Source organism: Bos javanicus, chromosome 16 (assembly GCF_032452875.1).
Source record: "Bos javanicus breed banteng chromosome 16, ARS-OSU_banteng_1.0, whole genome shotgun sequence".
Taxonomy (NCBI): Eukaryota; Metazoa; Chordata; class Mammalia; order Artiodactyla; family Bovidae; genus Bos; species Bos javanicus.
This window is the reverse complement of record NC_083883.1, coordinates 27,022,693-27,049,991: the sequence shown is the minus strand read 5'-3', so window position 1 is coordinate 27,049,991 and position 27,299 is coordinate 27,022,693. Positions and strand designations below refer to the sequence as shown.

The following is a 27,299-nucleotide window of genomic DNA, read 5'->3' as shown; positions in this document are numbered from 1 at the left end:
TATCTACAACCTGTAATTCTCACTGCAGTCAGAATTACCTTCTAAAAACTTAAAACAGGTATCATAGTCTTGACAAAAACAAATGAGCAAATAAACAAACCTGTTAATGCCTTCTCATCACACTTAAAAATGAAATCTTTGCCTTGGCCCTGTTCCACCTAGCTCTTGCCCATCTAATCCCTTTCACCTCCCATGCTCCATCTACACTGGCCTTCCTAAAGCCCCTGGAGCCTCTTTCCTCTGATCTTCATCAGCCAGTCCCTTTGCGTCATTCCAGTCTCCATCTTGGAGGTGGAAGGAAGGTTCAAGAGGGAGGGGATATATGTATACCTATGACTGATTCATGGTGATGTTTGGTGGAAACCAAAACCATATTATACAGCAATTATCTTTCAATTTAAAATAAATAATGTTTTTGCTTGTTTTTTTTTACATTTACTATTTACACAATTTTTTATTGAGATAAAATTGACGGAACATAAATTTTGCCAATTTGACCATTTTAAATTGTACAATTTAGTTATTTTTAGTACATTTTGCAACCATCACCACTAACAGCAGAACACTGTCAACATCTAGAAAACAAACCCCAGATCCATTAAGAAATTTTTAATGGGCATGCCTCATGGCGGGGTGCATATCTCTTCCTGCTAAAATTGGAAGATCTCAGGCTCTGAAATCCATCAGGCTCTTCCAGGTGCCCCTCTCTTATAACTCATGATACAAATACTACTTCACTCACAACTTGTTTTTCATAAATACAAGAAAGATTAACAATAATATGAACTTCAGAAGTATTCTGAATATTAGAACAGTTAATATACATTAAATTAAAGAGAATTTTTTTTTAAGTCACCTCTTCAGAGACCTTTCCTAAGCACCTAATCTAGTCATTTTTTTTTACCATATAACCCTACTTAGTATTCTCTCTCTCTCCCCTTCTATCTTCCTTACTTGAACCTGAGCACCATAGGAGCAGAGACCTTGTCTGTTTTGTTCACTGCTGTATTCCCAGGAGAGAGACTAGGCACTCAATTAACACCTCTCAAATAAATGATCTCCAAGATATGTTGTTAAATGGGGGAAAAGGAAAAAAAGGATATTATACTGTTATTAGTTTACTATAATTTGAATAATAAACTGTAAAATAAAATATATGCACACATTATATATATGCTTGTACTCACATAAAATCTCTGGAAAGATATTTAAGAAACTGGTATTACTGTTGCCTTTAAGGAGAGGAACAAGTGGGTTGAAGGGCAAGGTTAGAGAGATTGATACTCAACCTTTATTCTTTTTGAATTTTGTACCATGTGCATATGGCATCTACTTTTAAAAGTAATTTAAAATATATATAAGCCATTACTCATAAAACAGCGATATTTACCATAATTAGAAAATGGGAGATGATCTCCTCTTACAGCTTTACAGATTTCCAGCTTTACTGCACCTTTGAATAGAGTGTCAGAAGTTGATACCAGTTCTTAAACTCTCTCATTTTTGCTACCTACACTTATTTATCATCATAAAAATGACACTTTTATTAGTCAGTATGTCAGTGTTTACATCATTGAAAATGCTTTCCAACAAACTGACCCATCTTCTATTTTTTTTCTCCCTGATCAACACACATAGCTCTTACTCTGCATACAAATCATACTGGCTAACACAGGAAAAGTCAGAAGGTAACATTCACTCAAAAGAATAGGCTCAAGAAACAACAGAAAATTACTGAAATATCATAAGGGTGATTTTAAAAATTACTCAAGCCTATTTGGATACAATGACATTTTATGGTAACAGCAAGGTTCTATCATGTGAATTGAGAACAAAATAAATAATAACCAACACAAAAACCCATTAATAAGCTAAAAACTAAAACTTAATTTTTAACTGAGTTGAATTTTTTCAAAATTAAAGATAGAAAATCAATATTTTTTCAAAGTACCCTTAAATTCAACCTGACAAATTTGCAGTTTACTTGAGTAAAAGTATCAAATAAAGGATACTGATTAGCCACTGAAAATTCAGCTTCACTATAAATTAGTCTAAATATTGAAGCTCACCAAGTGATTCACACGCTCCAAATACTACATCCTCAAATGTATTTCCAACCAAAAAGCTGTATATCAGAGAGGGGAAAAAAAGTGAAGAGTAAGGCTTCAAAATTATCTTCTGACAGAACTGGCATTAAACTATCGAGATCTGGAAAAGCCAAAATACACAAATACACATATGAAAACAAATCAGTTCAGTCATAATAAAAATAATTCAAAACAACCTAAACATGTTCAAACAACCAGAAACTCATAAAGGACTGTGTTAGGAAATGTTTATTGTGGTAATGTGAATAACACTGCAAATCTACATATGCTTCAAAAACATTTGTTGAAAACAGATCTGATAGTTATGTGAATTTTAAACCTTTTATCTTACATTGAAAAATTACACTAATGAAGACAACTCTGAATAAAAAAATACGCTGTTTTTTGTTTTGTTTTTTTTTTAAAAGAGCTCTTGCAAGTAATAATGTCTATGGTTAAATGCCAAAACACACATGTAACTATTAGGCTGTATTTACTATCAATCCAATTACTCTCTCTTCAGTTTCTTGTTTGCATTAGGATGGCAAATGAAGTACAAAATTTCAATTTCAAATGTGCATATAACATTAACTGTGCCCTTTTTTTTTTTTGGCATGTACCACAAGTAAATTATTTGAGTATTCTTTAAAAGAAGAACTATTTTTGTTAAGAATAAGCAGTGAGCTACCTTCAGTGAAAATTTTACCTTTTAAATCACTAGATTACATAGTCATTATTTTACCTTGCTAGATAAATGATAATCAGCAGTTTTTTATAGCCAGGTCAATTAGATACAAATCCTAAATGCTGAGCCTGAAGTCTTAACCATTTATCAAACAATTCTCATTCTTCTTTATATTCAAAACACCTCTTTCAAACAAATAAAGTGACTGTTGAACAGGATGGGGAGTTATTCTAAACTTTGCTTCATAGTATCTTAAACTACTTACTCAGAAACACAATTATCGATACAAATCCCACTGTAATTGTTTCATTCTGTCTCCTTGCCACATGGCACAGTGCCACATAATGTACTTTTTGCAGTCTGACATACTCAATGTCTTAGAAACAGCTTTGAAAACTGGCTCATGGCCTATTTGCAACTGATACTAGAGCTTAAATACCTTTCCAGCAAAGTTATACTAACTTCAAAATACTCTGGGATCAACCATTAAAATGTTTTTGTTTCGGTCACAACACTAATGAACACCAAATGTTAGAATTTGTTTTAACGATCTAATACATCAAGGATTTTCTTAAAAGGAAAGGCTGGATCAGCTATCCATTATATAATGAAAGGCAGATTAGTTAGTACTGATACAGATAATACTTGAAAGATTTAATACTTAAGTGTAGAATCAAGCATTAAAAAGTTAAGTTCATAAAGTCTGCTCAATTAGCCATAATACTCTTTCCCTATAAAAATACCAAATTCCTGGCTTCTGAGTGACATTTGAAAGCCTCCTTCCCTCCATTCCTAAAATAGCCAATTAACCTTTGCCTTGATTTCCCCATTTCTACAAAACAGGTGATACTACACCATGCTTCGCTTACCACAAGGAATATACAATATCAAAGAAAGTGAAAGGAGCTGGAGGAAACCTGAACACGTCAGGTCTATTAAAGCCTGGTAAGAACACTGGTTTGGCAAGATTTTAGGAAACAAATGCATAAATGCTATTTTTAAAACACGAAAATAAAGAGTAGAAGAATGCTGCTTTCAAACTGTGGTGCTAGAGAAGACTCTTGAGAGCCCCTTGGACAGCAAGGAGATCAAACCAATCAATCCTAAAGGAAATCAACCCTGAATATTCACTGGAAGGATTGAAGCAGAAGCTTCAGTACTTCAGTCAAAGTACTCCAATACTTTGACCACCTGATGCAAAGAAACAACTCATCAGGAAAGACCCTGATGCTGGGAAAAATTGAAGGCAAAAGCAGAGGGGACAACAGAGGACGAGATGGTTGGATGGCATCACTGACTCACTGTACATGAGCCTGAGCAAGCTCTGGAAGATGATGAAGAACAGGGAAGCATGAGTGTGCTACAGTCCATGGGGTCACAAAGAGCAGGACACAATTGAGTGACTGAACAACAACAACAAAGCAATTTCTGTCAGACACTGTATGTGTGAGAGTACTAGTTACTTGGGTGAAAAGGGAAGGTATGAGGTTTAAAAAACAGAAACGTAGGTATTACTCTTCTCTAAAGCAGCTATACCTGATAAGACAAATAGTGCTCGGTTCATATTTAAGCCTTCTGCTATAGTTATATTTGAATGTAATAGATGATTCCTTATTTTTCAAAAAGATGACAGGTTTTGTTTAATAAATATCACAGTGAATTCAGACTTTTTAAAAATGTAACTATTTAGGGACTTCAAACAACCAAGGTACTAAGAAGTATCCCAAAAGGCTTTAAAGAATGGTTGCATATAACCATTAATATGAATTGGTGTCTTGATCTGTGAAATAATCGAACTCAAACTCGACTAAAGTTTGAATCTTCAGAACTCCTTAGATCACAGCATTGGACAAACTGGGCAAGGAGTTTTCATGACCTACAGAGACCAGTACAAGGCACATGTAAGCACTATACAAATTTTTGTTAAATATACCTTTAAATACACATTTGCAAATAAAGGTTGTTGTTATAGAATCCTATTACAAAAGAAAATTATTTTAAAGAAAGTGTGGTAAAAAGCTTTCATTTTTCTTTATTTACTTACTTATTGAAAGGTAGAGTGGCTTTATTAAAATGAGACAAAGTAGACTTGAGAATAAGGAATATTGCCAGGGGTAGAGAGGAACACTACATAATGACAAAGGGGCTGATTCATCAAAAAGACACAGCAATTCTAAATATGCATGCCCATTCAAAAAAGAGATTCAAACTATATGAAGCAAAACTGGAGAGAATGAAAAAAGAAACAGACAAATTCACATTTCCAACTGTGACTTCAATACTTCTTTTACAGTAATTGATAGCATAAGCAGACACAGAATCCATAAGGGTGAGATCAATCATGGGAAGGCAAATGAAACATTATATTCATAAAAGAAAGATTTATAGATGAAACTTGCATTTATTCCAATTCACAAATGAGTACATGTTCATTGATTTAGTCATTCATTCATTCAAACATTTACTAATAGCTTATTTTCCTAGCACTGGGCTAGGTATTAAGAGATAAACACGATAAAATAAGAGATAATTAAGATAAAATCTGTGACCCAAGACTAATCAGGTACTCTGTTCACTTTTGAATTTATTAAGAATTTAAAGAAAATGTGACACTTACATAGTATTTAACTAAATGGTGTAACTACGCACAGTAATGTGGTTTTGTTGCTGTCATCATATTTTAAAGAACCCTTCTAAATGTATTGCAAATAAAAGCTGAAGGCTGGTGAAACAGACAGACAAGTGTATCCAAACACATTTTCTCATTACTCTTCTCTCAGAACCGAGCAGCTAATTAAAGAATGTTGGATATGAAAGCCTGGCTGTGGTGGTTAAACTTGAAAGAAACTAATATGGTTTTCGGTTATCAAATAATTTGATCACTCTGAGAAAAATGAACAGGAGTAATTTGAAGCATGCAATTTGCCTCTTTTCTCTGAAGCAGATTTATGGTTGCTCTTATATCCTCACATTTTTGTTGTGGGTAGGCTATACTTTTCAACCCGCATCTTAGCATTATGACACAGAAATCTTCTAACTTGACCTTATATCTACGTAGCTTCATAACCTCTAGATTATATTATTTGACTTGGAGACACCATGCACACAAAACAATGGATACAAATAAAATAGTCAAATAAATGGTCTTTAAAAGAAAACTCTCATATAGAAATTTTTAAAGCTTTAAGTCTATACATCCTTTTCTTTTTTGGTGTATAGAAATAAAATTTATTTTCATACTATAGCACAGGAGACATACAATCAATATGTTTTCCTAGAGTGTATAATATATAAATTATTCACATTAAAAAAAAAAAGAACAGAAAGCCTCATATGCAGGAGGTATTTAAAAATGTATACCTAATTTTGAATTGGTGTTTTTGACAGTATACACAACTAGCTTACAAATCTGAATGAGTATGATGATACATATTTGAAAAAAGTACACATATGGGCCCACTCCAGGTACTTAATTCAGTACACAGATAACTCGTTCTTCACTTTGGTCACTGCAATTCCAGGTGCTGAGGCATATGTGGATCTGAAAGGTAATTCCAGGAGTATTATTTATTACATTGGCATTTTAAAGATTCCTGTTTCTTCTATTCTCCTTTATAGCGAGGGGTCCTTTTCTCTTTAAAAGCAAGAAGACCTTCAAGTCTGTCTTTTGTTGGAATGGTCTGAGCATAACATGCTTCTTCTATGGCTAATCCTGTTACTAAATCAACCTCCATTCCTTGATTAATTGCTAATTTTGCCACTCTCATTGCAACAGGTCCCTGAGGTAAAAACTCTCTTGCTAGGTCCAAGGCCTTTCTGTAGGCAGTGTCCCCCTCCTGGTTCTGTTCTAGAACATGGCTGATCAAGCCCACTGACTTGGCTTCTTGGCCATCAAGCACACGTGCAGAGAAGATGAGCTCTTTCCCCAGGGACATCCCAATGGCACGTGGCAGTCGCTGTGTTCCCCCAATTTCATTAATCATTGCTCTTATTTTGGAGACAAAAGGACCAACTTCACTGGAACTCATTTTGGCTCTTTCCTTAAGATCAGCACCAGCACAGAATATCCCCGGGACTTCATTTCTGACTATTATGGTCCGTACTTTCTTATCAGATTTTAAAGCATCCACAGCTCTTGAAAGCATTTTTATAAGATTTTTACTCAGTGAATTTTTGGCATAGGCTCTGTTTATTCCAAGCACCACAATTCCTCGGTTTTCCTCCTCCAGGTACCCCACCCGCAGCTCGTCCTCAGTCTTCACCTCTGCGCTGTAGCCCCTCTGCCAGGCCGTTCCCCCGGCCGCGGGTGTCCAGCCCTGGGCCCATGTCGAGTCGACCCGCGGGCACGTCCAGGAGCCGAGCAGCCTGCACCTGGCGCCTAGCCGCGTACAGCAAGCGGCCACCAAGCGGGCACGGCTGGCTTGCAAAGTGCCCAAGGCCCCAGGTGCCGCGGAAGCTGCCACCGCCATGTTGTCTCAGTCTATATATCCTTTTAAGAACAGACAGTACTTACCAAACGAATCCTCTCCCTCTGCACTGTCATAGCAATTTGAACCAGCAACATATTTCCAAATATTTAGGAAATGAGATAGTACAATCTTGGGAAAAGTCTCTCAAACGGCTAGACTTCTCTACTCCTTGCTAGACTACTCCACGGGAAAAAATTAGTTTGTGTCTATCCTGAAATTGATTTTTTAAATTTTTTAATTGTAGTAGAATATACATATAAAATTTAACATCTGAACCACTTCTAAGTGTACGGCTCAGTGGTGTTAAATACAAGCACACTGTGTACAGTGTGGACACACTGTGTCCAGAACTTTTCATCCTGTAAAACTGAAAGTCTACACTCATTAAACAATAAATGAAACCACCATTTTACTTTCTATCTCCATGACTCTGACTACTCTAGCTACCTAATGAGTAGAATTATACAGTATTTGCCTTTTTGTGATCAGCTTATTTCATTTAGCATGTCTTCAAGGTTGTATAGCATGTGTCAGAATTTCCTTCCTTCTTAAGGCCGTATAATATTCCATTGTATGTATATACTGCATTTTGTTTAACCCATTCATCCACTGATGGACACTTGGGTTGCTTCCTTTGTCTATCACGAATAATGCTGCTATGAATGTAAATTAAATGACTCATTTAAAGTACATATTACTAAATTATTCAATGATGAATATGAAAGGTAAGAAAAACACCAAAACAAATTATCACTTGGTTTTCTAATAAAGGGTGCTCATTTCCATTCAATAGACTGGTAATGCCTGCCAATGCAAGAGACACAGGTTCAATCCCTGATCTGGGAAGATCTCACATACCCCACAGCAACTGAGCCCATGTGCCACAACTACTGAGGTGTGTGGGCTCTAGAGCTCATGTTCCACAAGAGAAGCCACCGCAACAAGAAGCCCCTGCAGCACCGCAACTAGAGAAAAGCCTGTGCAGCAACCAAGACCCAGCACAGCCAAACAACAAATAAATAAATAAAATTATTTTTAAAAACTGGTAAACAGAACACAGCAAAAGGCCCGCATATATTTGAATTGTCACTAAGTTCTCTATCTTTCATAATTAGTTTTAAAAGTCTACCAGGTCAATTGAACAATGCCTAATTTTTATATCTAAAATTAACACATATGAAGAATTTATCATGCAGGAGTATTCAGAAATCTTTTTTCCACAGCAAATATTCTTATAACTTTATGGGGAAGCTTAAAACGATGACTGATTTTTTTTTTTTCCTGAAACATCCTTATAACCTCACTGAATGACATTTTTCTCAAATTCCATATTTCAAAGAGAAAACACAATACACTCTTTGACAAGCATTTAATTACATAATCAATGAAAGCTATTTAAAGGTTTAAAATATCCAGAATGAGGAACTATTATTAAGTCTTGAATAATATTAAGTAAAAGCTTTTCTATTTAGACAAAGGTACTCATGAAGTGAACGTAATACATGTATGCCTATATGTCAGAGCACTTCTTCATCTTCCAGTTAATAATACGTTATTATGTGTTCAATAATCCTAAAACCATGACTATGTTGTAACATTCAATTTTCATACCAAAGTGTCATTATTGTGTAGCATTTAGCTATGCCACCTTACGGTCTCCTCCTAAGAGCACTGCTCCAAGCAAATGCACTGTGGGCTTGGTCCCCACAGTCACTCAAAATTCTTTCAAGAGGGTTCCAGAGTGTTTACTCGGCTGCCACTGGAAAATAGGCAGTATCTCCACAGAGCATATGGAAAGAGGTCCAAAATTCATTGCTTCATTAAAAAGTCAAATTGCAAGACAATTCTGAAAATACATGCCAGAAAATATTAACCGTAGTTTCTTGGAGTCAGACTGGAAAGGTGGGTCGAAAAAAGGACTTATTTTCATTTAACATTCATTTAACATTTTTAAGGCAGTAAAACTATTCTGTATGAAACTACAATGATGTATATATGATATTATGCAGTCATCAAAACTCACAGACTTGTACAACACAAAAAGTTAGCAATAGGAGAAACTACCGGGGTGGGGATGGAAGTGGGAAAAGAATATGGGAATTTTCTGTATTTCCACTCAATTTTCCTATAAATCTAAAAATGCTCTAAAAAATAAGTATGCTAAATAAAAAAGAAATCTGTACTTTTAGTTTCAAATGACAAGTTCATGCAGGATAATAAAAAACAAATTTTAAAACTTCTAAGAATGCTAAATCACATGATAAATGCAGATTTGGGAGATGAAATCAACACATGCCATGTTATTACAGGGCTTTCTATTCAATATTAGATATTTTGCTGTTTAAAGCAGGCTAGCTCCAGTACTCTTGCCTGGAAAATCCCATGGACAGAGGAGTCTGGTAGGCTGCAGTCTATGGGGTCTCGAAGAGTCGGACACGACTGAGCGACTTCACTTTCTCTTTTCACTTTCATGCATTGGAGAAGGAAATGGCCACCCACCCCAGTGTTCTTGCCTGGAGAATCCCAGGGACAGAGGAGCCTGGTGGGGCTGCCGTCTATGGGGTCGCACAAAGTCGGACATGACTGAAGCGACTTAGCAGCAGCAGCAGCAGCATCCAGAATATAAAAATGTACATTTTTACATATAAATATGTATTAACATATAAAATATGCTATATTAAGTATAACATAGTACATATTTTATATGTATATAAATTATATATATAATACACGTGTATATTTTATACACATATGTATATGTGTATTTTATATACATATAAAATACATAGTATACAAAATAGTACATATTTTACATATAAATATGTACTGCTGCTATTGCTAAGTCGCTTCAGTTGTGTCCGACTCTGTGCGACCCCATAGACGGCAGCCCACCAGGCTCCCCTGTCCCTGGGATTCTCCAGGCAAGAACACTGGAGTGGGTTGCCATTTCCTTCTCCAATGCATGAAAGTGAAAAGTGGAAGTGAAGTCGCTCAGTCATGTCCAACTCTTAGTGACCCCAGGGACTGCAGCCCACTAGGCTCCTCCGTCCATGAGATTTTCCAGACAAGAGTACTGACATAATATAAAAATGCACTGACATAAAAATGTAATTATATATGAACTAAGAGATAATAACTACCCTATATAGGTGTGGGCTTCCCTGGCAACTCAGTGGTAAAGAATCCATCTGCCAATGCAGGATATACGGGTTTGATCCCTGAGTGGGGAAGATCCCCTGAAGAAGCAAATGGCAACCCACTTCATTATTCTTGCCTGGGAAATCCCATGGACAGAGGAACCTAGAGGGCTAAGTCCATGGTGTTGCAAAAGAGCCGGACATGACTTAGTGACTGAACAACAATATATAACATCGTTGTTTCTATCATCTCCCTAAGGTGCCTTTTTAGACATTTTCCCCCAATCATGCTCACCCATGAAATTTTAATGCCACCAATATACTCTCTAATCTTTTATATTATTACAAAGTCACTCCCCCCACACACATGTATACATTGTATCATTAATTTCCTGTTTCTCTATCTTACAGGCAAAAAGGATGCACTCAACTCTAATCAGCCCCTTTAAAATTTTAACTGTGGTACTCCAAATTGCACATAATAAGGTCCAGAGAACAGGTACTAAAAGTATGGATAAATACTGTCAAATCACTTACCGATGATTCTATTTTAAAACCTAGTCTATTTAAAATATGCTTGAATTACACTAGGAGGAGAAAAAGGGAGAACATATAAATTATTACAACTTTTTTGATGTTTTTAGCACAAACATTTAGGTGTTTAGCCTAGAAAGTTGAGTGAAAAGAACGAGCATAAGGAAAAGCTCTATGTTTTCTAGTGAAATATTTCCTTATCAAAAAATTTGTATAGGAGGTAAAAAATGGAGAGGCACAGAAATGCATTCCAACATTCCAGAAAAGGGATTTCCTTAAGAAAACATTACTAAATATTAGAGCATGTACAAGTGTGCCAGGAAATCTACTGATTATAACCAGGAGTATGCAGGAAAAGTTGAGATTTAGGAAAGTGTAACTTGTACTCAGTAGGAAAGGGAGGAAGGGGAGAAGGCCTTCTTGTCATTAATATGCTAAGGGGCCATGAGGTATACAAATCCCAATAGGAGCCAGTAAGCAGAGGATACGTTCTCCTTCACCCAGCACCTCTGAAAAGTATGCTTCTAATATTAATACATACAGATCTCTACCTCTGGGCTTATCTTCCTCCAAGATGCCAAAGGCTATCTGAATTAAGGGGAAGAAACTATTAATAGATTAGAGCATGCCCTTCCCTGTCTTCAACCTTAAAGGTGAATCAAGTTTTACCTTTGGGATATAACATATAAACAGTGCAATTTTTAATGCACAGCCACTTTAAAATAACTTCCTTCCACTTATCTGCTGATGATTAAAATGTCTTTGAGATGATAATTACTTTCTTATGATGATAACAGATAAAGAACATTTAAAATGAAACTAAAATTTGAAGAAAAAGGAGTAAATATTCCAAGAAAAAGGAATAAATATACATATAGCTTTAAGTGTTTTCCCCTTTATTATAGTGAATATGTTATTTCTCCAATGAAAAAAATTTATAAATACTTTAATTGGTTTTATCACGTATTATCTTTCAAATTTTTTGACTAAAAATACAATTAATCTACAAGTATAAACAACACATCAGTTCACCATTCCATCAAAATTAAAAAGACAAGACCAGCCGGGCCATAAAGAAGGCTTAGTGCCAAAGAATTGATGCTTTCAAGCTGTGGAACTGGAGAAGACTCTTGAGAGTCCCTTAGACAGAAAGAAGATCAAACCAGTCAATCCTAAAGGAAATCAACCCTAAATATTCACTGGAAGGACTGCTGCTGAAGCTGAAGCTCCAATACTCTGGCCACCTGATGTGAAGAGCTGACTCGTTGGAAAAGACCTGACGCTGGGAAAGACTGAGAGTAGGAGGAGAAGGGGGCAACAGAGGATGAGATGGTTGGACGACATCACTGACTTAACGGACATGAATCTGAGCCAACTCCGGGAGATAGTGAAAGACAGCCTGGCATGCTGCAGCTCACGGGGCTGCAAAGAGTTGGACACAACTTAGCAAATGAACAAGTGGTCTTGAAAGAAGACAGATTATCAATAAGTAGAAACGGCATAGGAATGGAAAGACTAAGCTCACCAAAGACAAGTAAAAATGACCGCTACCAACATCCAACGAGAGAGCCAGCATAGCACAGTGTGTTAAGAGTGTGCTAACACACATTCTTCAAATCCCAGTGCTGTCTCTTTATACAGATATAAACTTAGGGTACCAAAGGGAGCTATCTTAACTTCTCAAAGCTTAGCTGCTTTATTTGGAAAATGAGGACATCAGAAGTCACAGTCACATTAGTTGTTTTAAAGTTCAAATGAGACAATGCCTTCGGCATAGAGGCTGGCACATATAAACACCCAATAAATGTTAGCCTAAAACAGGTTACTGTTAATATGCGGCGATAAATCTGAACAAACAGCTCTCTAGGCACACTATTAAGAAGAAACACCATTACTGAGCTGTAGGGCACACAACTATGGAGTTCCATGGGCCTTCATGAAGGTATCATTTGAATCATGACCAACGCATTACACAGATGCTTTGTAGGGGTTAACATTAATATTACAGACTTTAAAAGAATAATCAGAAAACAGCCATCTAGAAATGCGTGAACACTCAAGCTGGCACAGATGTGAATCTGAACATTATTCAATCTCTGAGTTTCATTTTTCCTATTTCTAATATGAAGATAATACCACTTAACTGACAAGGCTGTTAAAATAATAGAGAATAATTCATGTGACTCGCTTAGTACAGTGTCCAACAGGCTAACAGCTTATAAGCAGCCAACAAGTGATATTAGAATTACAACTATGATGATGACAGGCACTTTTCTTCTCTTATAATCAGATAACAATAGAAGGGAAATTAAACTGTTCTAGTTCTCTAAAAGAAAAAAAATACTTGAGATGTTCCTTTCTAGAAAAAAAAAGAGTCAAAACCACCACCCATTATTACTTGGAATGCAGTTCTTCATTAGAGCAGACTGAAATATATATGATACCTCATTCCTTTCCTTCCACAAAGCCAGTTTGAATGAATAAGTGAATGAATGAATCAATGAACAAATTAAGTAAATAAATAAATCTCTGAAATTACTTCATTCATTACTGCTTAATTCGTGAGACTGCTGAAATACAGCCACTTCAATGATATACTATGGTTGCTACCCATAACTAGAAACTTCTCGCCAAGCCATAGCTGATGGAACAGCAGTGGCATAAAGTAGAGGTGGTATTAGAAGGGTTTCAGCTTTGGTGTGCAATGTTCTTTCTCTCACTATAAGACAGAGAATGATTACTAGGCTTAATCTACAGAGGAATAAAGAGGTATTGGCTGTAAGTAAAAGAAGTCAGTCACATATTGTATGATTCCATTTATATAAAATGTCCAGAAGAGGCAAATCCATACCAACAGAAAGGAGACTAGTGGTTTTCTGGTGCTGAGGTGGGGGAGGAAGGGCAAGGAGCAGGATGAGGAGTGACTGCTCACAAGTATGGGGTTTCTTTAGGAGTGTTAAAAATTTTCAAAACTTAGATGTAATGGTCACATAACCAAATGTGAATAAATGGGAAACCACTAGACTGGATGAAAATGTTTTCTAACTTTTCTTTTCCATGAATGTCCATAATTAAAGCTATAGGAATAGATTCTGTAAATAAGTATTTTTTCAATAAGCTGGCAAGATGACACCCCATTACAAAACTTTCTAAGAAAAATTATATCACCAAAAAGTAGTTATCTACCCCTTAAAGTAATTAATCAATAATGCCTAGGTTTATCGCAAAATCATGATCTCTCATTCCAGTAATATGATTAATGATTTATACACTTTGAAAATGGAATTTCTGCTGAGGATTGAATGACTCAAAGAAATCACATCCAAACTTGTTACCTACTAAGAAAAAGAGTCCACATAAGAATTTATGTTCTACATGTTTGGGCTAGCTCTTATTTCTGGCTGTACTACACACTGAGATACCAGAAACCCTTCTGGAGTGGACACTATGATTCATCTCCCAGGTCTTGCGCTTAAAGACTCAATTTCCCCAGCTGCCAAGAATGTTAGCTACTGTTGGTTCACAGCCAAGAGTCTCTCCAGGAATTGCCCTCACCCAAAGACTCCCATCACTAGGAGGAGATGGAGTACCATTACCCCTGGCAGGTGGCAGGACAGTTAAAACTTTCACCACTAGTAATCTGGAATAAGACACCAGTATAAGATGAATGAGCTGGTGGATATCACGTTTCAGGATTTGAGAAGTTAAGAGTAAAGCAGTAATTATAAGGACTGTGAAATCAGATGGCTCTTGCTAGATGCTATTGGTGCTGTGGGCAACTGACTGATTAATCACCAACTGAACGTAAAGTGCAAAAGTCAAAAGACATCTTGGCAGCATATAAAAAGCCTCTCATCTCCAACAACAACGACAAAAACAACAGAAAACCGAAGCTTCAGCCCAAGACTCAACATAAGGGTAGCTGAGCTCCAGGCTGGATTTTCAATCCCCTCAAATCAACTACATCAAGGTCAGGGTTCTGATTAGAAAGGCATGGAACCCTAAGGCTTAACATGAGGATATCTGAGTCATGTGCTTGAAAATCTTGAATCTCCAGGTTCCCAGGATCTGTCTGATCCTGAGGAATTATTAATAACACTTTTCCTTGCCTGAAGATGATGCAAAGGTTTCTACTACACAAGACAACCTATGTCCTCCACAATCAACCTCCACTTCCCCTTCCAGCCTCCAGACCAATCACAAACAACTATGCTTGGGAAGTGCAGAATGTGCTAAGGTAGAACAGGCTATATGCTGAAGGAGCTGCAGGACTGACTTAGCCAACATTTACCCACAGCACCTGGAAAAGTACATGTAGGGCTGGATCCTGAAAATGCTGATCAAGGGAGATAGAATATAAAGTTGGATAAAGGAGAGCTTAGTTGAAAGGGCTTCCCAGGTGACTCAGTGGTAAAGAATCTACCTGACAATGCAGGAGACACAGGAGACGTGGATTCAATTTGTTGTTCAGGAAGATCCCCTGGAGAAGTAAATGGCAACCCACTCCAGTATTCTTGCCTGGAGGATCCCATGGACAGAGGAGCCTGGCAGGTTACAACCCATAGGATCACAAAGAGCTGGACACAACTGAGTGACTGAGCATGCATCTAGCTGAAAGCAGGTATCCTCCCATGATACAGAATTTAACACCTAGACAAGGACCTTGGAAATGATACTAGTCTACTACTAAGATAGCTCTTAAAAGCTTGGATGATGTAAAGGTCTACTGTAAGTGAAAGGAAAATGCCAGAACTGCTGTTGCAGATGGTAAAGTGAAGGAATAGTGGGACCCTGGAGAGCACACACCAGGTTTAGGCTGAGAAAAAGGTGCCTGCCAACCATACTCCACAGGAGGGCCCAAAAGACACTATATCCCCAAAGCAGTAAGGAACGCGCTGGTGAGCATCATCCAGCTCAGCGGTAGCTGTCCTCATAGGCCAGTTTGACCAGAGGAAATATTATTAGAGAGCGGGGTTCCCTGAGGTACAAAGATCTGGCCCCATGCCTGAATCTGAAATATCTCTGAACACTGAGCCCAGCCCAGAGCTCTCCACAGAATTGAAATTCTGGTTGCAACTGCACTGTAGGTTAGCTTCTCCCTCTGCTCAATCCTGCTTCACAATCTTTCACTTTCCTACAGATGCTGTTCCCAAGAGAACTGCCTCAAAAACCTCCTCCATGCAAATCTCTGCCTCAACTCTCTTATTTCCTGGAGAACCAGACCTAAGACTATCTTAAACATTTCACAATGCTGGATGAAATAAAACAATAATCCTTTAACCGCACAGAAGGAAATTAAGCAGTGAGAGGCCAAAAATAAGAGACAGGAATTGAGAAAACCAGAGCCATAAGCATGAATTGATTGTGGTTGCTGTGGGGAGACATGCCAGTTTCAATAACCAAAAGGCTTGAATTTTAACACCTACTAAGTAGCTGGAAATGGGGCCTTAACCTTGAGAAACAGAGAGTTAGAATAAAATGCTCTCATAAAACCAAGTTGCCCAGCTAAGAGGCTTAACTATCTTGGCCAGGGTTCTAATGGACAATAACAGCCTACACTGAGAACTTGAGAGTTGTGGCCCAGCCTTTAGAGAGGTTTGAAGTTCAAACGTATATTAGCTGCATGGGTCAAGAAATCCGAGGCTCAGAAACTTATCAAAAAAACTCATCTCAGGCCAATAATACTCCTGGGATACCTAGCAAAAACAAATGCAAAACTACTCTGGACCTAGAGAATTTCTAAAAATAAAGCCTCACTAAAGATGAGCTTATAATCCAAAGTTACAAAGCACTTGAAGAAATAACCCACCATATGATAAACAGAAGACATAAAAGACAATAGAATTAGACAATTAAAAACTTCAGTTAATAGTACAAATAGAACTTACAAAATAAGCATGCTTAAAATTATTTAAAAGACATTATAAAACATATCAAAAATGTCAGACAGATTTGGGAGGGGGAATAGGAGTTTTATAAGCACTGAAATTAAAAAATATATATATATGTATATATTTTACTAAGCTGCAGGTTGGGCTTCTCTGGTAGCTCATCTAGTAAAGAATCCATCTGCCTGCAATGGAGGAGACCCTCGTTCGAATACTGGGTCAGGAAGATCCCCTGGAGAAGGGATAGGCTAGCTACTCCAGTATTCTTGGGCTTCCCTTGTGGCTCAGATGGTAAAGAATCCACCTGCAATGCAGAAGACCCCAGTCCAGTCCCTGGGTGGAGATGGCAAACCACTCCAGCATTCTTGCCTGGAGAATCCCCATGGACAGAGGAACCTGATGGGCTACAGTCCATGGGGTCATAAAGAGTCGGACACAACTGAGCGACTAAAGCACAGCATAGCAAGGTGCAGGTTAAGACACAGCTTAAGAAACCATTAAAAAAAAGACAAAGAGTTAGAACTTCCCTGGTGGTTCAGGGGTTAGGAGTCAGCCTTGCAGTGCAGGGGACACAGGTTCGATCCCTGGTGGGGGAACTAAGATCCCACACGCTGTGGGGCAACTAGCCCGAGTGCCACAGCTACTGAGTCCACGAGCTCCAGAGCCCATGTGCCACAACTAGAGAGCCCACGTACTGCAGTGAAAGATCCCGCATGACACAGCACAGGTCCTGCATGCTGCAACTGAGAGCCAGCGCAGCCAAATACATAAATGAATGTTAGCGGAAAAAGAAAGAGCTTAGGAAATTACTCAGATACAAAACAGAGACGTGGAAAATGAAACATGGCATTAAGAAATACCAAGCATAGGAAAAAAGACCTAGTAACAACCTGCAGCAAATCAAGAAAAGAACAGAATGAGAAGCAATATTTGAAGAAATAGGTGAGAATTTTCCAAAAATGATGAAAAGCATTAATCATCAGACTGAGAAACCTCCTACATACACATCTCACTAAGATGCATTGTCAACAAACTATACAAACACCAAAGACAAAGAGATTATCTCAAAAGCAATCAGAGAACATGGTCTCAAGAGGAAGAAATGAAATGGTACACTGCAAACCAAAATTAAACACAGTAAGACAAAGGAAGGCTCTATGCTGATATTCCTGTCATTCAATAAGCACATCTAGAAAGCAGAGGGGAAGACAGGATCAAACAGAATGTGAAAGAAGGAACCACAGAACACTTCTTCCTCCCAGGAGGGAGCGCTTGTCAAGCAGTAAAAATACAATTCTTTTTCTTTTTGGGCTTCACTTAGATGAGAGAAGGAAGGTAAAGTAAAATGAAAGAAGGTAAGGAGGGAGAAGAAAAATTCTCTTTCCTTGTAAGAGATGATCATAAGATAGAATAAAAAAGTCTCTAAAGACAAAAGAATTTGGGGGAGAATTTTTATAAAACAAATTTTCACGGAAAGCCTCTAGGATGAAGACAAAAATGCTTTGTTTATGGGTAAGACTAATGAAATTTGAATAATTAGGGGAATCCTAACTCAGCAGTGGCCACAGGACTGGAAAAGGTCAGTTTTCATTCCAGTACCAAAGAAAGGCAATGCCAAAAAATGCTCAAACTATCACATAATTGCACTCATCTCACACACTAGTAAAGTAATGCTCAAAATTCTCCAAGCCAGGCTTCAGCCATACGTGAACCATAAACTTCCAATGTTCAAGCTGGTTTTAGAAAAGGCAGAGGAACCAGAGATCAAATTGCCAACATCCTCTGGATTACCGAAAAAGCAAGAGAGTTCCAGAGAAACATCTATTTCTGCTTTATTGACTATGCCAAAGCCTTTGACTTGTGTGGATCACAATAAACTGTGGAAAATTCTGAAAGAGATGGGAATACCAGACCACCTGACCTGCCCCTCGAGAAACCTATATGCAGGTCAGGAAGCAACAGTTAGAATTGGACATGGAACAACAGACTGGGTCCAAATAGGAAAAGGAGTTCATCAAGGCTGTATATTGTCACCCTGCTTATTTAACTTATATGCAGAGTACATCATGAGAAATGCTGGGCTGGAAGAAGCACAAGCTGGAATCAAGATTGCTGGGAGAAATATCAATAACCTCAGATATGCAGATGACACCATCCTTACGGCAGAAAGTGAAGAGGAACTAAAAAGCCTTTTGATGAAAGTTAAAGAGGAGAGTGAAAAAGTTGGCTTAAAGCTCAACATTCAGAAAACGAAGATCATGGCATCTGGTCCCATCACTTCATGGCAAATAGATGGGGAAACAATGGAAACAGTGTCAGACTTTGTTTTCTTGGGCTCCAAAATCACTGCAGACGGTGATTGCAGCCATGAAATTAAAAGACGTTTACTCCTTGGAAGGAAAGTTATGACCAACCTAGATAGCATATTAAAAAGCAGAGACATTACTTTGCCAACAAAGGTCCGTCTAGTCAAGGCTATGGTTTTTCCAGTGGTCATGTATGGATGCAAGAGTTGGACTGTGAAGAAAGCTGAGCGCCGAAGAATTGATGCTTTTGAAGTGTGGTGTTGGAGAAGACTCTTGAGAGTCCCTTGGACTGCAAGGAGATCCAACCAGTCCATTCTAAAGGAGATCAGTCCTGGATGTTCTTTGGAAGAACTGACACTATAGGTGAAACTCCAGTACCTTGGCCACCTCATGTGAAGAGTTGACTCATTGGAAAAGACTGATGCTGGGAGAGATTGGGGGCAGGAGGAGAAGGGGACGACAGAGGATGAGACGGCTGGATGGCATCACCGACTCGATGGACTTGAGGGTTGGTGATGGACAGGGAGGCCTGGAGTGCTGCAATTCATGGGGTCATAAAGAGTCGGATACGACTGAGCGACTGAACTGAACTGAACTTATAAAAAACATAATGATATAAAATATAAAAATGGTGATACAGTGAGAAAGCAGAAATATTAAAACTTAACACTGTAATGGACACTGTGGTTGCACCCCCAGCAACCATGTCCCCTACTTTGCCTTTGGAGCACTACTCCTGCCTCACACAGCCTTTATGTTTAGGGGGGAGGCAACCACATTCACTCTAGCAATAAGGCAGAGGACTCAAGTTCAAGGTATTCAGTGTAATATCCCCTACTTCACCCTGATGTCTGGAGAAGTTTCCTGGGAACTTTTGGAAAAGAACATCTCTCCTCTTGTGTATGATGGTGGTATAAAATATGATGCCTATAACTGCTGCAGCCATTTTGCAATCATGAGGAAAGCCAGCCTAAAAACAAAATCAGCATGAAGATTTGAGCAAAGCCAAGAGAATTACAAAGAAACAGAGCCAGGGTCCTGCTCAAATAGCATCTGAAGACTGACCTGTCTCTAAACTTTCCAGTTAAGTAAATGAAACAAATTCCCTTTGTTTTACCAAGTCAAGTTTTCAGTTATTTGTAACTAGAAACATTATCTGATATATATGATACATGGTTAAAGCTCTATGTGATTTATCACTAAAATTTCCACTGATTTAGACTCAAAACAAATTTTAGACTAGAAATTTATTAAGATACAATACAGAAATGGCTTAGGGGAAAAAAATGAGAAAATGCTTGGTATGGGAGATTTTCACTAGTCATGAGAAAGTAATTTGCAGGAGCCAGGAAAACTGAGCATTCCAAACACCAGAGGCCCTGCATGTCCTAAGACAATTGTGAAGATGAGAGTTAAGATGCTGGAGCCAGAGAGAAAACAAGACATTCTTAAATGAGGTTTGCCTCTAAAGAAATCCAGAGAGTATGAAACTACTTCCTCTTGCCAGTCTTTTTGTTTTCATGCTATTTGCTTAAACTTTGTTTACTATTTTTAAAAATTGAAAGATCTCTTACTTATATGCATAATATATGCATTTATCATCACTCACTCCCAAAACTCCACTAAAAAGACAGTAAAGGAAACATTTTTTAAGTATTAAATACTTGGGATAAAGACTGGAGGAAATTAAAGACAAAAGAAGCTAATAAAATTTTGGAAGATGGAAAGCAAAGAGTTGAACAGTTTCTGACTTAGCAGAACAGATAGACTGGAAACTTAACAACCTGTAGTTAAGAGAACAATGCCAACAAGAAAGTAATCCACAAATAAAGAATCCCAGAAAGGCACAGAATGAGGCAGAGTAATGAGTGGGGCTAAAATCAGGAGAATGATGAAACTTCTCATAAGGAACAACTACACGCTGGACACTTCTTTCTAATTCTCCCACGAACACTCATTCCGGCAAGAGAAAAGCAGTTACTCTCCGGTAAAAACTGAATGTGACAGATTTGACTTAGGAACTAAAGACACTGGGTGTGAGGATAAGATACTGTACTGAAAACAAGAAGCGTAAATACAAGTTTACTTACTAAGCAGTGATACAAATTTACTTACTAAGCAGTGAGATCACCCCTGACTCCCAAGCTCTCTTCTCTTACTCAAGTGTCAGACGAGCCTTTTACTGCCTAGGCAGGAGATAATGATTCCTCCTTGTGAAGAAAAATCAGTTCAGAAGAAAATACTGTAAGTTTTAAGAGTCAAGAGATATCTCAATAATATAAATCTTGCTTTCAATTAATGGTCCTAGAGTGCAAATCATATGCACAGAGATTCCACTAAAATTTTCTGCATTAACTAAACATTTGAGGAACAACTGGGACATGATTCTATCATGAATAAAAAAGAAACCAAATCAGATAGAAAAAAAAAAAACTATACAGTACACAAATAAACTGTTTTTTTTTTTTAATTAAAATTAATACCTTCAGTAAGATGAGATGAAACTGTATCCATAAAACAAGAATAGGGGATACATAAAGGAAAACCTAGAAAATAAGAAACAAACTTTTGAAAAATTTAAATGAGAGCAGAAACTTTAAAAATATATATAACAGTAAGGCTGAAAATAAAGCTGAGGAAATCACCCAGACTCTAGAAACTTGGAAGATCAAAATCTACAATAGCTAATTAGACTACAGAAATTCTGGAAGACAGAAAAAAGAAGAAGAAATTATCAAAGATATAATAAAAGAAAATTTCCCATAAATTCTAAGAAAAATAAGTTACAAAGAAAAGTAAGTATAGTCATAATAATCACTTTGTGGCTCATCTACGAATAATACATAATTATAATAATGAAGACAGTGACTAACCAAAAACTGTACTATTATGGAAGAAGAACGTTGATGGGGAGAGGCAAAGAATTAATGGAAGGCAGGTATAAAGAACTAAATCTTCATTTGTCTTATTAGAAAGTCAACATATAGTGACTAAAATTGAAAAATTAAGAAATGAGCTCATAAATACAGTGAAAAATATGGAAGTATATACCCAAAGAAACTGTTAATAAAAATAGTTGCCACCAGGGATAATAACCCAAGGTTGAGAAGAACTAGTCAAGGATCAACATTTTTCATTACACACTTTACCTCATTATTTGAGCTTTTAACATTAATTAAACTTATAAACTAACCTCTGTAAGAGATATTTTATAACATTAAGTAGCATAAAACAATGGAAATATTTTATTAAATATTTTAATCTATTCATTTTTTAGTTCTTTTAAATTTAAACATTTTTCTCATACAGATCCTCTTGCCCATTTCTTATTATTTCATTCTAGACGAGTATATTTTTGGCTACTGTCTTGAATGACACCATAAAAATTTTGTTCTCTAACTGGTTATTGCTAGTTATTTATCATATTTTTAATTCAAAGAACCCTTGGTTTTAATTTTCTTAAATCCACTGTTAACAAAAATCATTTTCATTATCCTTATATTTAGCATTGTGCCTCACCCACAACAGGTAGAAAGTAAATATTTAACAAACCACAGAAAACACCGACAGAGCGCTCACTATGTCACACTGAACTAGGCCATTTATAATCTCTCATCTTCACAGCTCTTTCAGGTAGTGTTTAGGCAGACTGTAACAAACCGTCAACAGCTCTAATAAAGGAAAAACAGATTTAAGGGCTTACGTAAGACAGTTTATTTCTCTCTCACATAATAGTTGGAAAGTAAGTGAGTACTCTAGGGCAAGTGAACAGCTCTGCTCCAGGGAACCCACACTAGCTAGCTGGTTCTGCCATCTCCATTATCTGGGGTCCATCTCTGGATAAAGGCTCCTGCTTCAATTCTTGTCCTTTCCCAAAGAGAAAAAGAAGAGGACATCCAAGGCAAATGACTTTTTCTTTAAGAAGATCACCCCAAAAGTTGTCCACATCTCTTCCTTTAACATCTTATGGTCTTAAACTTAGTCATAGGCCCCTTTCAGGTACATCTAGCTGAGAAATGCAATTGTAGTTGAGTGGTCATGCTGGCTAAAACTTGGGGTGGGGCTGGGAATTCCATTTTTCAAAAGAGAAAAAAAAAGAATGGCTCTAAGGGCAGTTAGCAGTTTTTGTCACAGGTCTGTATTATAATCTCTATTTATAAATGCAGAAACCGAAACATCAGAGCTGTTTACCTAAAGGTCATATGGCTAATAATAATTAAGCCACGATTCAACTCTATCTTGATCCTGTACTAGTTCTACTGTGCAGGCATACTATGTTGCTTCAGTCTTGTCTGACTCTGCAAACCAACAGACTGTAGTCCACCAGGCTCCTCTGTCTATGGGATTCTCCAGGCAAGAATACTGGAGTGGGTTGCCACACCCTCCTCCAGAGGATCTTCCCCACCCAGGGATCAAACATATATTTCTTATGTCTCCTGTATCGTATTAAATAACAATAGGAATGTATATATACTATAAAAATTTTCACTAAATGTGGCAGAACTGGATTGATTCTAACCATAATCCTGGGTGTCCAGCAGTAGCAGCCACCCCACCTACACTGTTATCAGCCTTTCCACCTCTGAGGGAATTAACCCCATTCCCTTTCCACCTCTAAGGGAATTAACCCCATTCCGCCTAATGAAACATCAAGGGTCTCCCCAGTGGGAGCTGCCATGTAAGACAATGCTGACTCACCTCCACCACCCCTCTTTTCTTCTAGATTTATAATTAGACTCAAGTCCCAGCACGTCCCTAAAAGTGAGGTACAAAGTAGGAGGTTTGCTATGTACACTCCAAAAGAACTACTTGGGTTTTCAATTATAATTTATGCTTGCAGAAACTGAGGGAACATGTCTGGAAATGAGTATTTAAGGGTATGGGATAATGGTACAAGGAACATAAAGTTGAATCAGGCTGTATTTCTTGATAAGGGCTCACTAAGCAAAGATTCTGCCTTTAATGTTCTAGCTGGGGTCATTAGAAAGGGCTCTAACAGTTTGGCTGGTTGGCCAAAACATCAAAAGATGGCATACCATGAGCAAATTTAAAACACCCCACCCCTGGGTCCCCTTTGGTCTAATGCAGAAGGGATTCAAAGGCTTAGGAAAATTGAAATGTTAAGAGTGAATTGTCAATTAAAGCCTACTTGCCCACAGTGCGAGGATCCAGAAGAGTCAGAAATAAATCTGTGCCAGGTGCCCCAACATCCTTGAAAAGCCTTCTGATTACTCTTCTCTGTAAGCTAGACCTTCCACTGGGAACTGCAACCATTCAACCAGAAAACCTACACACAATGGGAGTAATTGGGTCCCAAGGTGGCAGGGACCAACTGGCAGCATTTAGCTGCCAAAGCAAGGTGGGTATAGTCACCGTAATGAACAAGAGTCAAAGCAACTGGAATAGTATGATTCATACAGACCTACGGTGTTGGCTAATCGTGGTATTGCTAGAAGTAAAATAGATAGGAAGCTTACTAACTTCTTATTTGTTCTGAATAAGCAAAAAAGTCTAGGTCAAAGGAACAAAATTCTAATTCAAATCATAAAAACAAAGAGTCATGGCCCCTCAATTGATCACAGACTTGAGCCAGTTTACAGACCCAGAACCCCTTAAATGAAAAGGTCAGTTCTCTTGAAGAAGGACCCCAGTAGACTACTGAAAACGTATGCTGTTAATCATTCTTCCAACCTTAGTAACTACGGACTGGGGAAAAGAAAATAACGAGACCTTCCAGGGACTGATGGACACTGGCTCTGAACTGACGCTGATTCCAGGAACCCAAAACAAGAGCCCTCCAATCAGAGTAGGAGTTTACGGAGGACAGGTTACCAATGGAGTTTTAGCTCAGGTCCATTCATAGTGGGCCCAGTGGGTCCCCAAACCCACTCCGTGGGTTCCCCAGTTCCAGGATACATAATTGTAACACACCTACTTACTAGATGGCAGAATTTTCACACTGTCTCCTCCCTGACCTGTGGAGTCGGGGTTATCATATGGGGAAAGGCTGAGTGGAAGCTACTAAAACTGATTCTACCAAGGAAAACCCAGTAAATCAAAAGCAATACCACATTCCTGGGAGGACTTCAGAAATCAGGCTATCAACAAGGACTTGAAAAATGCAAGAGTTGCAATTCCCACCACTCTCCATTCAATCTCCTGTTAGGCCTGTGCAGAAGACAGATGGATCTTGGAGAGTGACGGATCAACGGTAAGTTTAACCAAGTGGTGATTCCAATAGCAGGAGTTTCAGTAGATGTGTTTTCATTGCTTGAGTAAGTTAATACAATCCCTGGGATGTGGTATGCAGCTATTGACCTGGCAAATGCCTTTTCCTCTATCCTGTCCATAAGACCCAACAAAAGGAGTTTGCTCTCAGCTGGTAAAACCAGCAATACATTTCCACTGTCTTACTTCAGGGGTGTATCAACTCTCCAGCCCTGTGTCACAGTATACTTCACAGGGATCTTACTGTCTTCCCCTTCCACAAGACATTACATCGTCCCATTGTACCTACGACATGACGCTAACTGCAGAGCAGCAGCAACTTCTCTAGACTAATTGGTCAGACATCTGTATATCAGAAGACAAGAGACAAATCTGACTAAACTTCAGGGGTCTTTTACCTCAGTGAAATTTTTAGGGGGCATTGGTATGAGGCAGGTTGAGACATCCCTCCTGAGGTAAAGGATAGGTTGCTGCATCTGGCCCCTCCCACAACCAAGAAAGAGGCACAATGCTTAGGGGACCACGATGGATTCTAAAGGCAACATAGTCCTCACATGGCTGTGTTACTCCAGCCCATTTACCAAGTGATCAGAAGAGCTGCTGGTTTGAGGGGTCCCAGAATAACAGAAGGTTTATGACAGGTTTCGGCTGCTGGGCAAGCACTGCACCGGGGCCACACGATGCAGCAGATCCCACAGTGCCTGAAGGACCCTGGCAGACAGCGTGAGCCTTCGGCAGGCCCTCACATTGAATCACAGCACGGAACTTTAGGATGTGGGAGCAAGACCCTACATCATCTCCAGATAATCATTCTCCCTTTAAGAGACAATTCTTGGCCTGCTACTGGGCTTCAAATCAAATGCTTGACCACGGGCTACCAAGTTACCATGAGACCTGAGCTGCCCAATACAAACTGAGTGTTATATGACCCCCTGAGCCCTAAAGCTGGGCGTGCACAGCAACACGTCACTGTCAAATGGAAGCAACGTGCACCTGATTGGGCTCAGCAGGCCGTGAAGGCACAGGTAAAATATATGAAGAAGCAGCCCAAATGCTCATGGTCCCACTCCTGCTACGCTGCCTCTGTTTCCCCCCACCCCCCTGCACCTGCACCTATGCAGTCAGTCACCTGAGAGGAAGAGGAGGTTTGGGTCTGGCTGACAGACGCTTCTGCTGGATATACAAGGTAAGTAGACAGATTCGAGACTCCTGACTTCCATTCCAGTGTTCTTTTCACTATCCCAGTGGAAGTAAGGTTTGTCTATCACAATTATAGGCATTCCCAGATGTTAAACAGTTTAAATGATAATTTTTTCTTCCAGGTGATAATAAAGCTCCAGTCCCAAGTAAATCCTAAAGTTTGGCCACACATTACTACTTCTGTTCATTTACTGAAAATTTATCAAGCAATGTTATTTTACCAACATAAAGCTAAAGGAGGAAACCTTCACAGTCAACAGTTTGTCTGTACAGCTATTTCTAAAATCTAGTGTGCTCACTTACAAACATCACTAGAATAGAAAAACTGAAGTCTGATTTTTCTCTTAATTGTGTTTACCTTCATGGTCACCGAAAGAGTCCAGTAACCAGTTTTCCCTCAGAGAATGAAACACCATATTCCTTCCATCTCAACAGTCAAAATTATTCACACTCTAATACAAGGTCTGTTTACTCTGTTTGATACTTTTTGCTACTGTCCTAAATACAAAACAGAAATCCAGAATGTCTGCTGAATTAAGCTAAATTTCTCAACAGATGCCAAAGTTACCTAAAAGAAGGACCCAAACATTCTTTTTCAATATTTGTGTCCTCCAGATTCCCACCTACTGTCTTGCTCCTTTTTATCTGAGGCAGACAGAGAACCTGCTGTTAAGATCCTGCCTCTTTACTCGAGGGATTAGCCCACAAAGAGTTAGCTTATCTCTCCAGCCACAGAATATGGTGCTATGCTCTGTTACACTATTT

The 27,299-nt window shown here is 38.3% G+C and overlaps 2 protein-coding genes across 3 annotated transcripts in view; both read right to left on the bottom strand.

Moving 5' to 3' along the window:
- The window catches only part of DISP1 (dispatched RND transporter family member 1), a 222,014-nt gene that overhangs the window by 155,356 nt on the left and 39,359 nt on the right, over positions 1 to 27,299 (bottom strand). The window lies entirely within an intron of this gene.
- On the bottom strand, positions 2,675 to 9,797 carry LOC133227613 (methylglutaconyl-CoA hydratase, mitochondrial-like). Its single transcript, XM_061382291.1, has one exon. It carries the CDS (start codon positions 7,239 to 7,241, stop codon positions 6,375 to 6,377), a length of 867 nt encoding a protein of 288 aa, XP_061238275.1. The 5' UTR covers positions 7,242 to 9,797; the 3' UTR covers positions 2,675 to 6,374.